We start from the raw sequence: 20,136 nt of genomic DNA on the forward strand, positions 1-20,136 counted from the left end.
TACGCATGCACACGCACCACGGACACACACACACTTTGATTTGATTGGGCTTGATTTGCTCATGGACATCGGCTGCCTCTCCGTCAGCTGCCTGGCTAACAGCTCCGTCGGCTGCCTGAGTAACAGCTCTATCAGCTGCCTGACTAACAGCTCCATCAGCTGCCTGACTAACAGCTCCATCAGCTGCCTGACTAACAGCTCCATCAGCTGCCTGACTAACAGCTCCATCAGCTGCCTGACTAACAGCTCCATCAGCTGCCTGACTAACAGCTCCATCAGCTGCCTGACTAACAGCTCCATCAGCTGCCTGACTAACAGCTCCATCAGCTGCCTGACTAACAGCTCCATCAGCTGCCTGACTAACAGCTCTATCAGCTGCCTGACTAACAGCTCTATCAGCTGCCTGACTAACAGCTCCATCAGCTGCCTGACTAACAGCTCCGTCAGCTGCCTGACTAACAGCTCCGTCGGCTGCCTGAGTAACAGCTCCATCAGCTGCCTGACTAACAGCTCCATCAGCTGCCTGACTAACAGCTCCATCAGCTGCCTGACTAACAGCTCCATCAGCTGCCTGACTAACAGCTCCATCAGCTGCCTGACTAACAGCTCCATCAGCTGCCTGACTAACAGCTCCATCAGCTGCCTGACTAACAGCTCCATCAGCTGCCTGACTAACAGCTCCATCAGCTGCCTGACTAACAGCTCCATCAGCTGCCTGACTAACAGCTCTATCAGCTGCCTGACTAACAGCTCTATCAGCTGCCTGACTAACAGCTCTATCAGCTGCCTGACTAACAGCTCTATCAGCTGCCTGACTAACAGCTCTATCAGCTGCCTGACTAACAACTCCATCAGCTGCCTGACTAACAGCTCCATCAGCTGCCTGACTAACAGCTCCATCAGCTGCCTGACTAACAGCTCCATCAGCTGCCTGACTAACAGCTCCATCAGCTGCCTGACTAACAGCTCCATCAGCTGCCTGACTAACAGCTCTATCAGCTGCCTGACTAACAGCTCTATCAGCTGCCTGACTAACAGCTCTATCAGCTGCCTGACTAACAGCTCCCAGCACATTGTTCTAATTGGAAGTGGGCAAGGTTGAAGGTGAGTAGTGACATAGTTGGACTTGGAAGTCTCATACTACTTCTCTCTGTCCGTCCATCTAGATATCGAGGGTCCTGCGGGTCTGTCTACTTCTCTCGGTCTGTCTATCTAGATATCACAGTCCTGTCTACTTCTCTCTGCCTGTCTATCTAGATATTGCAGTCCTGTCTACTTCTCTCTGTCTGTCCATCTAGATATCGCATTCCTGTCTACTTCTCTCTGCCTGTCCATCTAGATATCACGGTCCTGTCTACTTCTCTCTGTCCGTCCATCTAGATATCGAGGGTCCTGCGGTCCTGTCTACTTCTCTCTGTCCGTCCATCTAGATATCGAGGGTCCTGCGGTCCTGTCTACTTCTCTCTGTCCGTCCATCTAGATATCGAGGGTCCTGCGGTCCTTTGTGGCTCAGCTGGTATTAGTGTGGTGCTAGCAATGTCAGGGTTGTGGGTTTGTTCCAGCTGGGGTCACACATTCTAAGATGTATGCACTCAGGTAAAAGTGTTATATATTATTCATTATTGACGATCTGTCTATTATCTGCCAGGCCTTGACTTACCTTGATGTCCTTGCCAAAGAGGTTGGCATAGAAACACAGCCAGTTCCTAGAGATATAAAGACGTCCTTGCAGCAGGATGTCTCGGAGCAGAGCGCAGGAGTATACTGAGGGAGAGGAGACATAAACAGGTTCAAAATAGCTGCTAACTCAAGACAAGCACATTGCTAACACTGTTTGTTGCTTCTCACTAAAAATGTATGCACACATGACTAAGTGGCTTTGCTAAACGGCATATATTATATATAATTATAGCTCATGTGTCTTTGACTTGGCCTATAGATGCTTCTAAAATAGGTTCATAGGCATTGAATAAAGTAACTGGTACATATCTGTTAAACAGATGAAGACTGTATGTACCATCATCACTTTACCCATAGTCTCAAATAGAACAGGGCTGTGTCTCCCTAAAGCAGTGTAGCACTACCATCATGACTTTACCCCTAGTCTCAAATAGAACAGGGCTGTGTCTCCCTAAAGCAGTGTAGCACTACCATCATGACTTTAGCCCTAGTCTCAAATAGAACAGGGCTGTGTCTCCCTAAAGCAGTGTAGCACTACCATCATGACTTTACCCCTAGTCTCAAATAGAACAGGGCTGTGTCTCCCTAAAGCAGTGTAGCACTACCATCATGACTTTACCCCTAGTCTCAAATAGAACAGGGCTGTGTCTCCCTAAAGCAGTGTAGCACTACCATCATCACTTTACCCCTAGTCTCAAATAGAACAGGGCTGTGTCTCTCTAAAGCAGTGTAGCACTACCATCATGACTTTAGCCCTAGTCTCAAATAGAACAGGGCTGTGTCTCCCTAAAGCAGTGTAGCACTACCATCATGACTTTACCCCTAGTCTCAAATAGAACAGGGCTGTGTCTCCCTAAAGCAGTGTAGCACTACCATCATGACTTTACCACTAGTCTCAAATAGAACAGGGCTGTGTCTCCCTAAAGCAGTGTAGCACTACCATCATCACTTTACCACTAGTCTCAAATAGAACAGGGCTGTGTCTCCCTAAAGCAGTGTAGCACTACCATCATGACTTTACCCCTAGTCTCAAATAGAACAGGGCTGTGTCTCCCTAAAGCAGTGTAGCACTACCGTCATCTTAATTCCATTGAATCTAAATGGACGAAAGTTGATCTTAGTGCTACGATGCTTTTGGGAAACCCAACCCTGACCTAATATGCATAACCTGACCTCAAACCATACAACTTCCTGTTCAGGGCCTGAGGACTGGTTACCCTTACCAGAAACAATTACCAGAAATCCTTACCAGAAACAATTACCAGAAATCCTTACCAGAAACTCAGAAAGATGGTTTCAAACACACTGAGTAGCCAATAGAGTTCCAAAAACAAAAATGACAAACTCATACACTATGTGGGGACAGAAACATAAGAAACTATATACATATTACAGACAACAACATTTGACAGTGAAAGTACTTCTACTAATAATAGTAATTAGGGCTGGGACAATACCAGTATTGCAATACTCGTAGTATCATGGTAAGGGAACAAAACACAAAGTGGATTTGACTTCTTTAGGAAAACAGTCCTAATGTTGGAAACAAACATCATTATGCCATCCAGAGTCACATGTATTTATTTTCCATCTGTAGCTCACAATATTTGACATACAACAGGTTTTTAAAGGACCAAAGAGTTAAGTGTGTTTCATTTTTGCCATGGGAAAAAAATAGATGCTACCATAGCTAGCAAGTTAGCCAATGGTACATAAACACAGCATATGGAGCTAATAGGGCGATAGCCTGAAGTCAATGCACAGCATATAGACAGTAAGCTACAGACATGCTACAGTCACTAGCATGTTAACCTAAATAAACATACATCATTACAGAGATACTACAACAGATGTTAGCATGTAGCATTGTTGTTGACAGTACCTTTCATTAGGATCTCGTCCTTCGGAACGCACTGGAAGAGTTTGTGGTACTGCGAGTTGTACTTGCTGACAGTCTGAGCAGAGGGACAGGGCAGAGTCATGAGCAGTTCCTTGGCTGGCCTCCCTCCCACCGGCACCGGCAAACCGGCGGCCGCCCTCTCTCTCAGAGGACGAGAGCTCTGCTGCACCAGACTCAGCATGCTGGAGCCGCACACACAGCCGCACACACACACACACACATCGACGGCGTGGCGGACCCCACTGCAAGACACAGACTGTCCTCCAACTAGTCAGATGTCAACCGGTGTCCTTTGTGCAGGTTTGAGGGGGCAGTTCTCCGTTAGACAGACACACACACACACACCACTCCGGTCCGACAGTGTACACCTCAGACCATCACTGAGCCCTTTCCCTCACCCTTCAACACTGCTCTGAAACCCGACCACACACACTCTCACACACGGCCCTTCTCAGCCACAGACACCCTGAGTCCTCTCTTCCTGCCTCTCTCTTGCTGTTTCAACACGACAGTGCACAGTGACTCCCCCCTATGCTCACCCCATGCCAGCCCAACCCATACTGCCGCCTCCTTACCCTCCTATCCTTGTCCTAATAACAGCTTGCTGCCCACAGGCACCACCCCCTCCCTCCCTCCCTCCTCTCTCACCAAGCACATGAGACAGTCAGAACTGTCAGCCCTGTTAATATCTGCAGCCAGCTGGTGTGACTGTGGGGCTCAGCAGCTCTACTTAATATTCCCCTTCGGGAGACATGGAGATAATAATCTCAGCTACGGTACAGTTCCTTTAATCTGGCCTGATGGCCTGCTGATCTCGCCAAAAGAGAGTGTGTTTGAGTTAATGGATAACCTCCTCACCTATTGAATAACCGTTGAGTTCTGAGCCTGAAGAACACAATCAAATCAGCGGTACTACATCTGAATGGCTGGAGATAATCAGTTGTTGGGGCTGGATTAGCGAGGTGGGATGCTTAATAGAGTCTCAAGGCTACTATCAAACCTTGATCGGTCTAAGTCTATAGACAGATCTAATACATGTTTGTATTTCAGGATCACAATGCCTCGTTTAAATTGTATCTTAGCCTCGGTCACCCTCAACACCAGGAAACTCCTCAAAGGACCACTCCTAAAGGCAAACAATGACAGGGATCACTGCCACACAAGTCTTAAAATCACTCTGTGCAGATGAATTGTGCATAAAAAGGTCAAAGGAACTTCATTCCAGAATGTGCAGTAAATATGTGAGGTAAAGGTCAACCAATATAAAGTGTATCATTTAACTCTTATAGGAAATCGACAATTGACTTGGCCTGCATCCAACTCGGCTGTAATTGGCTTATCTTTGTTAGGCAAGATGCAAAATCAATAAGGTACAGACATGATCTACAATACATTAGAGAGGAAACCTGCTACTCACCGAACCCCTGTAGCATTTCTTCACATCTTCATATGATAGGTCGTCAATCAACCTGTGAAGGAAATGATGAAGGAAATAGTGTGAAAAGAAGACATCTGCTGGTGTTTTAATATATCAGGCCAGTGCCTGTTTGTTTAGAGACATAGACTCAACACTATGGTGAATCTCATGGTGATTAAGCTTTTCCACTGGTCCACAGCGATTGTATTGATCTCATTAACTCCTACTGGATCATTTGTTTGATCTTAATCTTGTTGGAGAATAGTGAGACATTTCAACTATAATCTGATCCAACTGTAATCTGTGAACTCTGACCTCGGCATCAAATCAAACAGTAGTAGTGTATATTTGTCTGCTGTCTATGACAGTAATGTCGGCATGGTTCAGGGTCGGCTACCAGACAAAACATGTGCAGGACTGTAGAGAAGGGAAGCAAACGTGACGGCAGACAAATGGTATCTCACTCAATCAAACAGAAACAAACACTACGCGACCACACAAACACACATAAAGGGAGGTGAATGTGCTTTTATAAAACTGGGCTGACTAGTTACATTATGCAAACTCAGTGCCTCCCACACACACACACACACACACACACACACACACACTTTCGTACATCTGACCGGCAAGCATGAGTACAAGCACAAACATGTTTGCAAGCAAGCAAACACACACTGTAAATACAATCCATATTTATGTTGATTTATTTTCCCTTTTGTACTTTAACTATTCACACATAATATGGCATTTGAAATGTCTTTATTGTTTAGGAACTTTTGGGAGTGTAATGTTTACTGTACATTTGTATTGTTTATTTACTTTTGTTTATTATCTACTTCACTTGCGTTGGCAATGTTTACATTTGTTCCCCATGCCAATAAAGCCCTTAAATTGAAATTGAATGAGAGAGATAGAGGCGTCAGCATGCTTCAGTTCGGCTTCCCAAAACAAACCAGTGTGCCCGCATACTCCCTTAAAAGGCCTTCTCTTGAAAAAATAAATACGACAATAGTACTGCTAGTATACACTTCCTCAAAATAGTCCAAATGAATCTAAGATAACTCAAGAAATCTGTCATTCGTTTTGCCAAGGAGATCTACGTCGCGAAATTTAACATCTAAGATGTTTGGTGCACATTGAAAATGAGCCGTCTCTCATTGAATGACATCAAAGACCTTATTGAAGAACCCTACTATTGACCAATCACCAACGAAGGAGCGTAGACTTCGGCTTGCGTCAAGAAGTCTGTGTTGTTGTGATTCGGGATGGCCAGATAACTAGCAACAATGACAAGAAGCTGTCATATGGGGAATCATAGGTGGCTCATTTCAGCTCGTTTTATCTTGTTCTTGATACCATGTTTTATTAGGAGGTGTTTTGACTGATGTCATGTCTATGCTAATATGGCTAATATTCGCTAGCTAACCAACAAATCAAATCAAATCAAATTTTATTTGTCACATACACATGGTTAGCAGATGTTAATGCGAGTGTAGCGAAATGCTTGTGCTTCTAGTTCCGACAATGCAGTAATAACCAACAAGTAATCTAACTAACAATTCCAAAACTACTGTCTTGTACACAGTGTAAGGGGATAAAGAATATGTACATAAGGATATATGAATGAGTGATGGTACAGAGCAGCATAGGCAAGATACAGTAGATGGTATCGAGTACAGTATGTACAAATGAGATGAGTATGTAAACAAAGTGGCATAGTTTAAAGTGGCTAGTGATACATGTATTACATAAGGATACAGTCGATGATATAGAGTACAGTATATACGTATGCATATGAGATGAATAATCAACTGTAACAATATCTGAGAGACAAGTGCTCATAGTGCAAATTTATGAATGTTATCAATAAACATTGGAGACAATATATAGTTTACATGTCAACATCATTCTAGTTGCTTCTGCTGGTTCATTCAGTTGCTTCTGCCGGTTCATTCTAGTTGATTCTGCTGGTTCATTCTAGTTGATTCTGCTGGTTCATTCTAGTTGATTCTGCTGGTTCATTCTAGTTGATTCTGCTGGTTCATTCTAGTTGATTCTGCTGGTTCATTCTAGTTGAGCAGCAGGGAGAGTTGAGAGGTGTTGAGACATCCTGTGGGGTTTGTGAGGAGAGAAAATAGATCCTGCTTGCAGCTGAGCACCACGGCTGTGAGAGGAAAGGGGCCTCATGTCCCCGGGGCTAGTGAGACCATCGCCTGCTGCAAGATAAAATCAGTAGGCAGTCTGTTGCACAAGTACTGTAGAGGTTGAGTATGGATGTGCACAACCCTGGTCAACTGGGCTGCATTGTTGACCGGTTTTGTCTTTAGGATAAGTTTTTGATTTGATCCAATGGAGAGATTTTCTAGTCAGTTGCTGACTAGAGACACATAAAAATAACAGATAAAGGTCTCGCTCTCTTTTTCTCTCTCTCTCTCTGGAAAGGGTGTTTGAGGAAAAGGCCATGTTTTCATTCTATAAGCATCTGCAGTAAACGGAGGATCTTAGCAACCCTGTGGAGGATAGCTGGGGGTTTTCATGTCTCCTCTTGGGACAGAGCTCTGCCTCACTCATATAATCCTCTAGTCAACAGAGAATGCCTGTATTTATCTTCCATGGATAACATTTAGCAAGGCTATATCTATTCTTTATTACAATGTTGTAATGATTTAATGTTTATAAAAAGGTTCTAAAATGTTTAGACAAAAGTATAGACAATATGCTTGCTCCACTCCTCTAGATATTTATTGTCATCAACAGGTGCTAAGAGTAGTGGCAACACGTTTATTACCTTGAACAACAAAGCTGATATCTGTAGTGGGTAGGCACCATATTAGAGAGGTGGGTGAGTTGTTGGCTACAGTTTGTCCCTCTGCCTGCCTGCCTGCCTGTTGGAGGCTGGCTATAAATAACAGCTGGTCCTGTTCCCAGGTGGAGGGAAGCATGGTTATTGAAAAACACAGGCACTGTGTTCTGTTTCTGTCTCTCCTGTTCTTTTCATCCATCTCCCTGCAGTAAACTACTGGAATACATCCTCTCTCCTGTTCTTTTCATCCATCTCCCTCTCCCTGCAGTAAACTACAGGAATACATCCTCTCTCCTGTTCTTTTCATCCATCTCCCTCTCCCTGCAGTAAACTACTGGAATACATCCTCTCTCCTGTTCTTTTCATCCATCTCCCTGCAGTAAACTACTGGAATACATCCTCTCTCCTGTTCTTTTCATCCATCTCCCTGCAGTAAACTACTGGAATACATCCTCTCTCCTGTTCTTTTCATCCATCTCCCTCTCCCTGCAGTAAACTACAGGAATACATCCTCTCTCCTGTTCTTTTCATCCATCTCCCTCTCCCTGCAGTAAACTACTGGAATACATCCTCTCTCCTGTTCTTTTCATCCATCTCCCTGCAGTAAACTACTGGAATACATCCTCTCTCCTGTTCTTTTCATCCATCTCCCTGCAGTAAACTACTGGAATACATCCTCTCTCCTGTTCTTTTCATCCATCTCCCTCTCCCTGCAGTAAACTACTGGAATACATCCTCTCTCCTGTTCTTTTCATCCATCTCCCTGCAGTAAACTACTAGAATACATCCTCTCTCCTGTTCTTTTCATCCATCTCCCTGCAGTAAACTACTAGAATACATCCTCTCTCCTGTTCTTTTCATCCATCTCCCTGCAGTCAACTACTAGAATACATCCTCTCTCCTGTTCTTTTCATCCATCTCCCTGCAGTAAACTACTGGAATACATCCTCTCTCCTGTTCTTTTCATCCATCTCCCTGCAGTAAACTACTAGAATACATCCTCTCTCCTGTTCTTTTCATCCATCTCCCTCTCCCTGCAGTAAACTACTGGAATACATCCTCTCTCCTGTTCTTTTCATCCATCTCCCTGCAGTAAACTACTGGAATACATCCTCTCTCCTGTTCTTTTCATCCATCTCCCTGCAGTAAACTACTAGAATACATCCTCTCTCCTGTTCTTTTCATCCATCTCCCTGCAGTAAACTACTGGAATACATCCTCTCTCCTGTTCTTTTCATCCATCTCCCTGCAGTCAACTACTAGAATACATCCTCTCTCCTGTTCTTTTCATCCATCTCCCTGCAGTAAACTACTGGAATACATCCTCTCTCCTGTTCTTTTCATCCATCTCCCTGCAGTAAACTACTGGAATACATCCTCTCTCCTGTTCTTTTCATCCATCTCCCTGCAGTAAACTACTAGAATACATCCTCTCTCCTGTTCTTTTCATCCATCTCCCTGCAGTAAACTACTGGAATACATCCTCTCTCCTGTTCTTTTCATCCATCTCCCTCTCCCTGCAGTAAACTACTGGAATACATCCTCTCTCCTGTTCTTTTCATCCATCTCCCTGCAGTAAACTACTAGAATACATCCTCTCTCCTGTTCTTTTCATCCATCTCCCTGCAGTCAACTACTAGAATACATCCTCTCTCCTGTTCTTTTCATCCATCTCCCTGCAGTCAACTACTGGAATACATCCTCTCTCCTGTTCTTTTCATCCATCTCCCTGCAGTAAACTACTGGAATACATCCTCTCTCCTGTTCTTTTCATCCATCTCCCTGCAGTAAACTACTGGAATACATCCTCTCTCCTGTTCTTTTCATCCATCTCCCTGCAGTAAACTACTAGAATACATCCTCTCTCCTGTTCTTTTCATCCATCTCCCTGCAGTAAACTACTGGAATACATCCTCTCTCCTGTTCTTTTCATCCATCTCCCTGCAGTAAACTACTGGAATACATCCTCTCTCCTGTTCTTTTCATCCAAATCCCTGCTGTCAACAACTGGAATACATCCTCTCTCCTGTTCTTTTCATCCATCTCCCTGCTGTCAACTACTGGAATACATCCTCTCTCCTGTTCTTTTCATCCATCTCCCTGCAGTAAACTACTGGAATACATCCTCTCTCCTGTTCTTTTCATCCATCTCCCTGCAGTCAACTACTGGAATACATCCTATCTCCTGTTTTTTTCATCCATCTCCCTCTCCCTGCAGTAAACTACTGGAATACATCCTCTCTCCTGTTCTTTTCATCCATCTCCCTGCAGCAAACTACTGGAATACATCCTCTCTCCTGTTCTTTTCATCCATCTCCCTGCAGTCAACTACTGGAATACATCCTCTCTCCTGTTCTTTTCATCCATCTCCCTGCAGTAAACTACTGGAATACATCCTCTCTCCTGTTCTTTTCATCCATCTCCCTGCAGTCAACTACTGGAATACATCCTCTCTCCTGTTCTTTTCATCCATCTCCCTGCAGTAAACTACTGGAATACATCCTCTCTCCTGTTCTTTTCATCCATCTCCCTGTAGTCAACTACTGGAATACATCCTATCTCCTGTTATTTTCATCCATCTCCATCTCCCTGCAGTAAACTACTGGAATACATCCTCTCTCCTGTTCTTTTCATCCATCTCCCTGCAGTAAACTACTGGAATACATCCTCTCTCCTGTTCTTTTCCTCCATCTCCCTCTCCCTGCAGTAAACTACTGGAATACATCCTATCTCCTGTTCTTTTCATCCATCTCCCTGCAGTCAACTACTGGAATACATCCTCTCTCCTGTTCTTTTCATCCATCTCCCTGCAGTCAACTACTGGAATACATCCTCTCTCCTGTTCTTTTCATCCATCTCCCTGCAGTAAACTACTGGAATACATCCTCTCTCCTGTTATTTTCATCCATCTCCCTGCAGTAAACTACTGGAATACATCCTCTCTCCTGTTCTTTTCATCCATCTCCCTGCAGTAAACTACTGGAATACATCCTCTCTCCTGTTCTTTTCATCCATCTCCCTGCAGTCAACTACTGGAATACATCCTCTCTCCTGTTCTTTTCATCCATCTCCCTGCAGTCAACTACTGGAATACATCCTCTCTCCTGTTCTTTTCATCCATCTCCCTCTCCCTGCAGTAAACTACTGGAATACATCCTCTCTCCTGTTCTTTTCATCCATCTCCCTGCAGTCAACTACTGGAATACATCCTCTCTCCTGTTCTTTTCATCCATCTCCCTCTCCCTGCAGTAAACTACTGGAATACATCCTCTCTCCTGTTATTTTCATCCATCTCCCTGCAGTAAACTACTGGAATACATCCTCTCTCCTGTTATTTTCATCCATCTCCCTGCAGTAAACTACTGGAATACATCCTCTCTCCTGTTCTTTTCATCCATCTCCCTGCAGTAAACTACTAGAATACATCCTCTCTCCTGTTCTTTTCATCCATCTCCCTCTCCCTGCAGTAAACTACTGGAATACATCCTCTCTGCTGTTCTTTTCATCCATCTCCCTCTCCCTGCAGTAAACTACTGGAATACATCCTCTCTCCTGTTCTTTTCATCCATCTCCCTGCAGTAAACTACTGGAATACATCCTCTCTCCTGTTCTTTTCATCCATCTCCCTGCAGTAAACTACTGGAATACAACGTTTAGATATTTGAAGACATAAAGATACCAAGACTAATCTGAATAACAATATTCAAGCCCAGCAGAGTCCAACAGTTCAAAATCTATCAAACATATATTTCCCCTGTCTTACCTGTACCTTAGTCATCAGGTTGAAAATAAAACAGGACATTGATTTCTGCAGGAGCGTTGTTTATCTTCCTGTGAGAAGTGGAAGGTGTAACCATGGCTACAGTGTGTGTATATCTGTGTCTCAAAGTGTCCTTGGCTGCGGCGCTGAATGGCATAGCTAATTACAAGCCTGAGGAATGATACATTAGAAAGGGAATACCTCCCTCAGGCAGACAAAGACAGATTCACTGTCAATAATTCAGCTGAAGAAAAGAGAAAATGGGACAACGAGCACTGTGAGGTCAATGCCATAACATACCTCTGTGTCGTTCTGATATTTACTTGAACAATCACCTTTCCATTTGTAATTTGGCTGAACTATCACCTTTAGGACAGAAACCTAGCGTCTGCATTCATCTAAAACCATAGGAAAGGTGACGCAACATGGTGGACACTGGCCAGCCATTTTCTTTCCCATCAATTCATGAAGGAAACAAAATAAGGAAAATAAATCCACTGTAGACCAATGAGACGCACCCATGAAAATAAATCCACTGTAGACCAATGAGACGCACCCATGAAAATAAATCCACTGTAGACCAATGAGACGCACCCATGAAAATAAATCCACTGTAGACCAATGAGACGCACCCATGAAAATAAATCCACTGTAGACCAATGAGACCCACCCATGAAAATAAATCCACTGTAGACCAGAGAAACACCCATGAAAATAAATCCACTGTAAACCAATGAGACGCACCCATGAAAATAAATCCACTGTAGACCAATGAGACACACCCATGAACAACACAGTTCAGAGTTCCCACCCACTAGTCAATGACAGAGAGAACACATCACAGTCACAACACACTGCAGTAGCCTACCCTGCTAAATCCCATCCCAGGACAGCTTCACCAGGATTAGAATGCCCTTCCTGCCTTAGATCCTGGTTATATAAGCCCCAACAGCTCCACAGTTAGAGCATCCTATTCCCTATATAGTGCACTCCTTTAGACCAGAGTCCCATAGCAATATAGTGAATAGGGTGTGGCATTTGGGACTCTAGAGTACAACCTGTCAACGCCACATGGAGTCAGGTGACACCACCACCGTGACGAGGAGTCAGGTTACACCACCACCGTGACGTGGAGTCAGGTTACACCACCACCGTGACGAGGAGTCAGGTTACACCACCACCGTGACGAGGAGTCAGGTTACAACACCACCGTGACGTGGAGTCAGGTTACACCACCACTGTGACGTGGAGTCAGGTTACACCACCACTGTGACGTGGAGTCAGGTTACACCACCACTGTGACGTGGAGTCAGGTTACACCACCACCGTGACGTGGAGTCAAGTGACACCACCGTGATGTGGAGTCAGGTTACACCACCACCGTGACGAGGAGTCAGGTTACACCACCACCGTGATGTGGAGTCAGGTTACACCACCGTGATGTGGAGTCAGGTAACACCACCGTGACGTGTAGTCAGGTGACACCACCGTGACGTGGAGTCAGGTGACACCACCGTGATGTGGAGTCAGGTTACAACACCACCGTGACGTGGAGTCAGGTTACAACACCACCGTGACGTGGAGTCAGGTTACAACACCACCGTGACGTGGAGTCAGGTGACACCACCGTGACGTGGAGTCAGGTGACACCACCGTGACGTGGAGTCAGGTGACACCACCGTGACGTGGAGTCAGGTGACACCACCGTGACGTGGAGTCAGGTGACACCACCGTGACCTATCCACCCCCAGACTGTAGCTTTCCTCACGTAGCCGTCTCGTAACCCACCGTAGCAGGAATGTAAGAGACAAAAGCGGATTCAGACAACATTAAGCCTGAAGGGTTGTCTGGCTGCTTGTGTTAATAGTCTATACAGAGGACCTGTCTGTCTGGCTGCTTGTGTGAAATAGTCTATACAGAGGACCTGTCTGTCTGGCTGCTTGTGTTAATAGTCTATACAGAGGACCTGTCTGTCTGGCTGCTTGTGTGAAATAGTCTTTACAGAGGACCTGTCTGTCTGTCTGCTTGTGTGAAATAGTCTATACAGAGGACCTGTCTGGCTGCGTGTGTGAAATAGTCTATACAGAGGACCTGTCTGTCTGTGTGAAATAGTCTATACAGAGGACCTGTCTGTCTGTGTGAAATAGTCTATACAGAGGACCTGTCTGTCTGTGTGAAATAGTCTATACAGAGGACCTGTCTGTCTGTGTGAAATAGTCTATACAGAGGACCTGTCTGTCTGTGTGAAATAGTCTATACAGAGGACCTGTCTGTCTGTGTCTAATAGTCTATACAGAGGACCTGTCTGTCTGTGTGTAATAGTCTATACAGTGGACCTGTCTGTCTGTGTGTAATAGTCTATACAGAGGACCTGTCTGTCTGTGTGTAATAGTCTATACAGAGGACCTGTCTGTCTGTGTGTAATAGTCTATACAGAGGACCTGTCTGTCTGTGTGTAATAGTCTATACAGAGGACCTGTCTGTCTGTGTGTAATAGTCTATACAGAGGACCTGTCTGTCTGTGTGTAATAGTCTATACAGTGGACCTGTCTGTCTGTGTGTAATAGTCTATACAGAGGACCTGTCTGTCTGTGTCTAATAGTCTATACAGAGGACCTGTCTGTATATAGATAAAGATCCTTTAAAAAAGTGTGTGTGTACATGTTACCTACCTGAATTGTGGATGGCCTCCTTGAGTATCCTGGTGTTTTGAGGTCTCCAGGTCCTGTGTTGAGATGAGGACTCCCTCTTCATTCTGCTCCTGGTGTTCCGTCATGATGTTGGGCCTGAACACACAGAGTTGAGCTGTCATCAGTTATCCACAGGTTCATGTGTCGTATTCTAACACAGCTCATATTGATGCGTGGACACACCCATTCATGCAAATTCTACATCAATATACAAGCGAATAAACACAGGTTAATGAAGCTGTGCACAGGGCCTGGGTGACTTTCTCATGCTCTTTCATGCACACTGTCGAGCAACCACTTGTGCTCTTCAAACACACATGTGCACACCATTCCACTAACTCACACACACGTACGTACACTGGATGATACCGTGACCCTTTTGGGAGAAAGGCAGTAGTTACCACATCCTCTGTATAATCACAGGTGTGACTGACTGATAATAGCTTTGTGTTTTCTGGAAAACCCCTGACTCAGTCCGGCCATTTATCACATGCTGAGTTTCCTGCTTATTATCTCTAATTGGCCTGGTTCATTCCATCTGAACCAATGACTTCTCTGTACGAAAAAGCCTCTTCCTGTTGCGGAAGGTCCTAGTTCAATGGTTCCCACAGAAATCCCCCCACCCTGTCCATAACCAATGAACTGTAGCTGGCCAGTCAAAGTAGATGAGGCTGGTGAACAATAAGTTAATGGTTGCTGTATTCAACTATTCCAGCTGCAAACAGGTGTCTATGGTAAATGAAAAGTCATGAAACAGAAGCTAACTTTTTTTAGAATAAATGCAGATGGGAGAAAAGTAAAGTAATTAATCATAGCTCCACATTGGGGAATATGAGAGGGATCATCTTAAACCCCTCTTTACCTAAAGACATCTTTAATCCTCTTAAAACCTTCACTGGCCGAGAGGGAGCAACTTCAGGGCTGGGTATCATCATTCCCAGAAAATGTCACCAAATTCTACGACCCGTTGGCGTGGATATTGTTTACCCATAATACCCTATTAAACCCCTCCATTCCCTGAACAGTCAGAAGATCAAGAGACATTTTGTCACGTCTTTGTGTGACTCGTTGTTTTCAATTGGACAAACAGAAAGTCATCAGGACAGCAGAACTGGAGGCCCTGACTTGTGCAGACTTGGTCTGATTTAACAGTGGGGCAGAGTGGTGGGGGGAGCCCTTTACCTTAAATTGCAGAGTGCAGACTTGGTCTGATTTAACAGTGGGGCAGAGTGGTGGGGGGAGCCCATTCCCTTAAGTTACAGAGTGGTGGGAGGAGCCCATTCCCTTAAGTTACAGAGTGGTGGGGGGAGCCCTTTCCCTTAAGTTACAGAGTGCAGACTTGGTCTGATTTAACAGTGGGGCAGAGTGGTGGGGGGGAGCTCTTTCCCTTAAGTTGCAGAGTGCAGACTTGGTCTGATTTAACAGTGGGGCAGAGTGGTGGGGGGAGCCCTTTACCTTAAGTTGCAGAGTGCAGACTTGGTCTGATTTAACAGTGGGGCAGAGTGGTGGGGGGAGCCCTTTCCCTTAAGTTACAGAGTGCAACTCTTGGTCTGATTTAACAGTGGGGCAGAGTGGTGGGGGGGAGCTCTTTCCCTTAAGTTGCAGAGTGCAGACTTGGTCTGATTTAACAGTGGGGCAGAGTGGTGGGGGGAGCCCTTTACCTTAAGTTGCAGAGTGCAGACTTGGTCTGATTTAACAGTGGGGCAGAGTGGTGGGGGGAGCCCTTTCCCTTAAGTTACAGAGTGCAACTCTTGGTCTGATTTAACAGTGGGGCAGAGGGGTGGGAGGAGCCCTTTACCTTAAATTGCAGAGTGCAGACTTGGTCTGATTTAACAGTGGGGCAGAGTGGTGGGGGGAGCCCTTTCCCTTAAGTTACAGAGTGCAACTCTTGGTCTGATTTAACAGTGGGGCAGAGTGGTGGGGGGGAGCTCTTTCCCTTAAGTTACAGAGTGCAGACTTGGTCTGATTTAACAGTGGGGCCGAGTGGTGGGGGGAGCCCTTTACCTTAAGTTACAGAGTGCAGACTTGGTCTGATTTAACAGTGGGGCAGAGTGGTGGGGGGAGCCCTTTACCTTAAGTTACAGAGTGCAATTCTTGGTCTGATTTAACAGTGGGGCAGAGTGGTGGGGGGGAGCTCTTTCCCTTAAGTTGCAGAGTGCAGACTTGGTCTGATTTAACAGTGGGGCAGAGTGGTGGGGGGAGCTCTTTCCCTTAAGTTGCAGAGTGCAGACTTGGTCTGATTTAACAGTGGGGCAGAGTGGTGGGAGGAGCCCTTTCCCTTAAGTTACAGAGTGGTGGGAGGAGCCCATTCTCTTAAGTTACAGAGTGGTGGGAGGAGCCCTTTCCCTTAAGTTACAGAGTGGTGGGAGGAGCCCATTCCCTTAAGTTACAGAGTGCAGACTTGGTCTGATTTAACAGTGGGGCAGAGGGGTGGGAGGAGCCCTTTCCCTTAAGTTACAGAGTGGTGGGGGGAGCCCTTTCCCTTAAGTTACAGAGTGGTGGGAGGAGCCCTTTCCCTTAAGTTACAGAGTGGTGGGAGGAGCCCTTTCCCTTAAGTTACAGAGTGCAGACTTGGTCTGATTTAACAGTGGGGCAGAGTGGTGGGGGGAGCCCTTTCCCTTAAGTTACAGAGTGCAGACTTGGTCTGATTTAACAGTGGGGCAGAGGGGTGGGAGGAGCCCTTTCCCTTAAGTTACAGAGTGGTGGGGGGAGCCCTTTCCCTTAAGTTACAGAGTGGTGGGAGGAGCCCTTTCCCTTAAGTTACAGAGTGGTGGGAGGAGCCCTTTCCCTTAAGTTACAGAGTGCAGACTTGGTCTGATTTAACAGTGGGGCAGAGTGGTGGGGGGAGCCCTTTACCTTAAGTTGCAGAGTGGTGGGGGGAGCCCTTTACCTTAAGTTACAGAGTGCAGACTTGGTCTGATTTAACAGTGGGGCAGAGTGGTGGGGGGAGCCCTTTCCCTTAAGTTACAGAGTGCAGACTTGGTCTGATTTAACAGTGGGGCAGAATCCTTTCCCTTAAGTTACAGAGTGGTGGGGGGAGCCCATTCCCTTAAGTTACAGAGTGGTGGGAGGAGCCCATTCCCTTAAGTTACAGAGTGCAGACTTGGTCTGATTTAACAGTGGGGCAGAGTGGTGGGGGGAGCCCATTCCCTTAAGTTACAGAGTGGTGGGAGGAGCCCATTCCCTTAAGTTACAGAGTGGTGGGAGGAGCCCATTCCCTTAAGTTACAGAGTGCAGACTTGGTCTGATTTAACAGTGGGGCAGAGTGGTGGGGGGAGCCCTTTACCTTAAGTTACAGAGTGGTGGGAGGAGCCCTTTACCTTAAGTTACAGAGTGGTGGGAGGAGCCCTTTACCTTAAGTTACAGAGTGCAGACTTTTCTGTGGACCAAGTCTCTGTGTTCTGTGAATGAGGCACAAACACAACCTGAAAATGTTGTTCAAGAGATGGTAGCCAACGCATCACAAGCTATGGAAGTTCTTGTCAATGTCAACTTCGGTTATAACAGAATGACCAGAAACAACATGAAAAATGGCACCAAGTTATGCAAACAAAAAATGGTTTGTGTGGTTGAGACACCAAGCAATGATGATCTGAGATGTTTAACTAGTTTGGAATACTTACAAGAAAACGATCTGTGGAATACGAATCCAAACGGACCTCTTGGCTCCTTGTATGGAGTACTCTCACTCTGACTTGGCTTATAACAGTGACAAAGGCCACACCATTGTCCATATATGAATGTTAAAATGTGAGCCTTCATCCCTCTCCTCCTCCTTGTCTTCCTGCTGATTAGGGCACATCTACAGAGCCATCACAAGACGTCCTCCAATCGAATTAACTCTAATCTAGTTAAGCTAGCTGCAGTTTCTAGGACCTCTACTGTTAAAGGTGCATCACACCATTTCTCCTTCACCTCGTGGTCTTCTCTAGAGAGACGGGGAAAGCAAACAAACAGGTGTGAGTCATGGACACAGTCTAATCTAACGGAGGCTATAGGCTGTCAAGGTCAATGACGTTCCAGGTAGAAGTTGCAATGAGCCAAAACAATACAACAACCTCTATAATCCAGTATATCATGATATCTAATTACACAATACAGTATAGTGATACATACTGTCCAGATCATGTCATATTTCATTGATGATGAAGCCATTCATATCATCCATCTTCTGTTAATGTTGACCAATATACTTCGTAAGCAGTCAGTGGAACCCTATACCTCCAAGTCTCACACTCTCTCTGTGGCCCCTCACACCCGAAGAGGCTGTGATGCGCTGCTCCCTCTTGATCGCAGATAGTGTCTGGTGGTGTCACTTTACTATAGGGTCAGACGGGGCTGAGAGAGGCAGGCCTCAACAAGGATCATTATCAATCTCAGCTATCTTATTCCAGAACAGCTGACGCTTACAAGAGTCAGCAATGGCAGGACAAATTGAAGTCTAAGCCAAACCATGGTCAATAAATTATCCATAAGAGCATGTATTAAAAAAGAACACAGAATGTGATCAACTATTTCTCCTCTCTCATGGTTCACCACAGCTGTGCAAACCAAAGGGCTTGTTCAAGCTGAACGCCTGCAGTCAGGTGGCCTATTAATTACAGTTGAGCTCAGTGAAGGTAAGGGAGGAAGTGGAGTTGGATTTAATAGGGGCCTGAGTACTTTAGCTACCACCTGCATCTGAGAAAGGCATGCTTTGCATAATTGGCTGCAGCTGGGTTATGTCATATTGTGGTCCTGATATGGCCTAATCGCTAATACATCTGTAGCCTCCATTATTATTAGTTATGAAGGCTAGTCCATATTTGTACCTGTTGCCTACATATGGACTAAAATCAGGCAAATTGTGATGCAGGTAGTTGTCTATGAAACCATAACACAAAGAAGGACTTTGGTCTGTGAGATACCGTATCCACACTGCTACACTACAAGCGGAGACTGTAGACTATATAGGCATCCTGGACCGGTTCTCTGGACCTGTTCTCTCCCTACAAGATAAACAAGATGACAATATGAGTCAATATCCTGTTTGTGAGTTTAACAGTTACTCTACAGAATCAGAGACAGGATGGACTTGTACTGCAAGGCCAGATCCTTTGCAACAGGTTTTGTTTGACACATCTGCTTGCATGTGTACTGTAGCCTACATGTTTTAATGTTCTATGTTGATGTGTCTTGAACAATTCGTCACCACACAAAGTTCCCTTACAGGAAATAAAAATAATTTGAATTTCAAAAGGAGCTACATTGAGGGCTCCTTTCAAGCAAGCGTGTGTGTGTGTGTAGAGGGTGACATCACTTGCGCCCATTCAAATGGCTCTGATTGGGTAGACTACTGTCTACAGCAAACAAGCGTCGACCAGTCGTCACTGACGCTTAGATTTAAACCACATAGTCTAAGATTTCCACAACTAATTAGATATAACCCCTTGGTGTTTGAATAATATGACTTAAATACGCAAATGGCATTAGTATTAATGTCTACCCTTATTTTAACCAAAAAACGTATTGTAAAAAAGTAGCATACTGTACCTACATTGTTCACAGTTTTTTGATCCTTTGTCAACAAATGCGAGCTTCAAATAATTTTCAGAAACAAATATATTGTAGGAATGTCACTCATTGAAAAGTATAGAGGCTAAAATGTGATAAATAAAATAAATCTGATCATTTTTATACAGTTATATGCCTGTAGGCTGTGATAAAGTATAAGGTATACAATCATGGTTATTGGCGGGATTTAGAAACTAGACTAATAACCTCCTTATACAGCCTGCCCTACTTCATACATCTGAGGTACTTACATTAGGGCCTAGATTCATTATAAACAACTTATGCGTTTGACAACTGTCAATAAAATATAGACGACAAACTCTAGAGATG

The 20,136-nt window shown here is 44.9% G+C and overlaps 1 protein-coding gene across 4 annotated transcripts in view; it reads right to left on the reverse strand.

Annotated features, from left to right (window-relative positions):
• The window catches only part of LOC110514547 (GRAM domain-containing protein 2A), a 33,840-nt gene that overhangs the window by 11,971 nt on the left and 1,733 nt on the right, over window positions 1–20,136 (reverse strand). For 3 of the 4 annotated variants that reach the window (XM_036981375.1, XM_036981377.1, XM_036981378.1), the window contains exons 2-5: window positions 14,236–14,349; window positions 4,998–5,049; window positions 3,563–3,635; window positions 1,661–1,764 (exon numbers count right to left, since the gene is read on the reverse strand). In XM_036981375.1, the coding sequence (XP_036837270.1) occupies window positions 1,661–1,764; window positions 3,563–3,635; window positions 4,998–5,049; window positions 14,236–14,349 (343 nt within the window). Of the gene's footprint in view, window positions 1–1,660; window positions 1,765–3,562; window positions 3,636–4,997; window positions 5,050–14,235; window positions 14,350–17,876; window positions 18,163–20,136 lie in introns of those variants that run through there. The other variant, XM_036981376.1, reaches the window with a different exon arrangement.

This window comes from Oncorhynchus mykiss, chromosome 6 (genome assembly GCF_013265735.2).
Source record: "Oncorhynchus mykiss isolate Arlee chromosome 6, USDA_OmykA_1.1, whole genome shotgun sequence".
NCBI classification, from domain to species: Eukaryota; Metazoa; Chordata; class Actinopteri; order Salmoniformes; family Salmonidae; genus Oncorhynchus; species Oncorhynchus mykiss.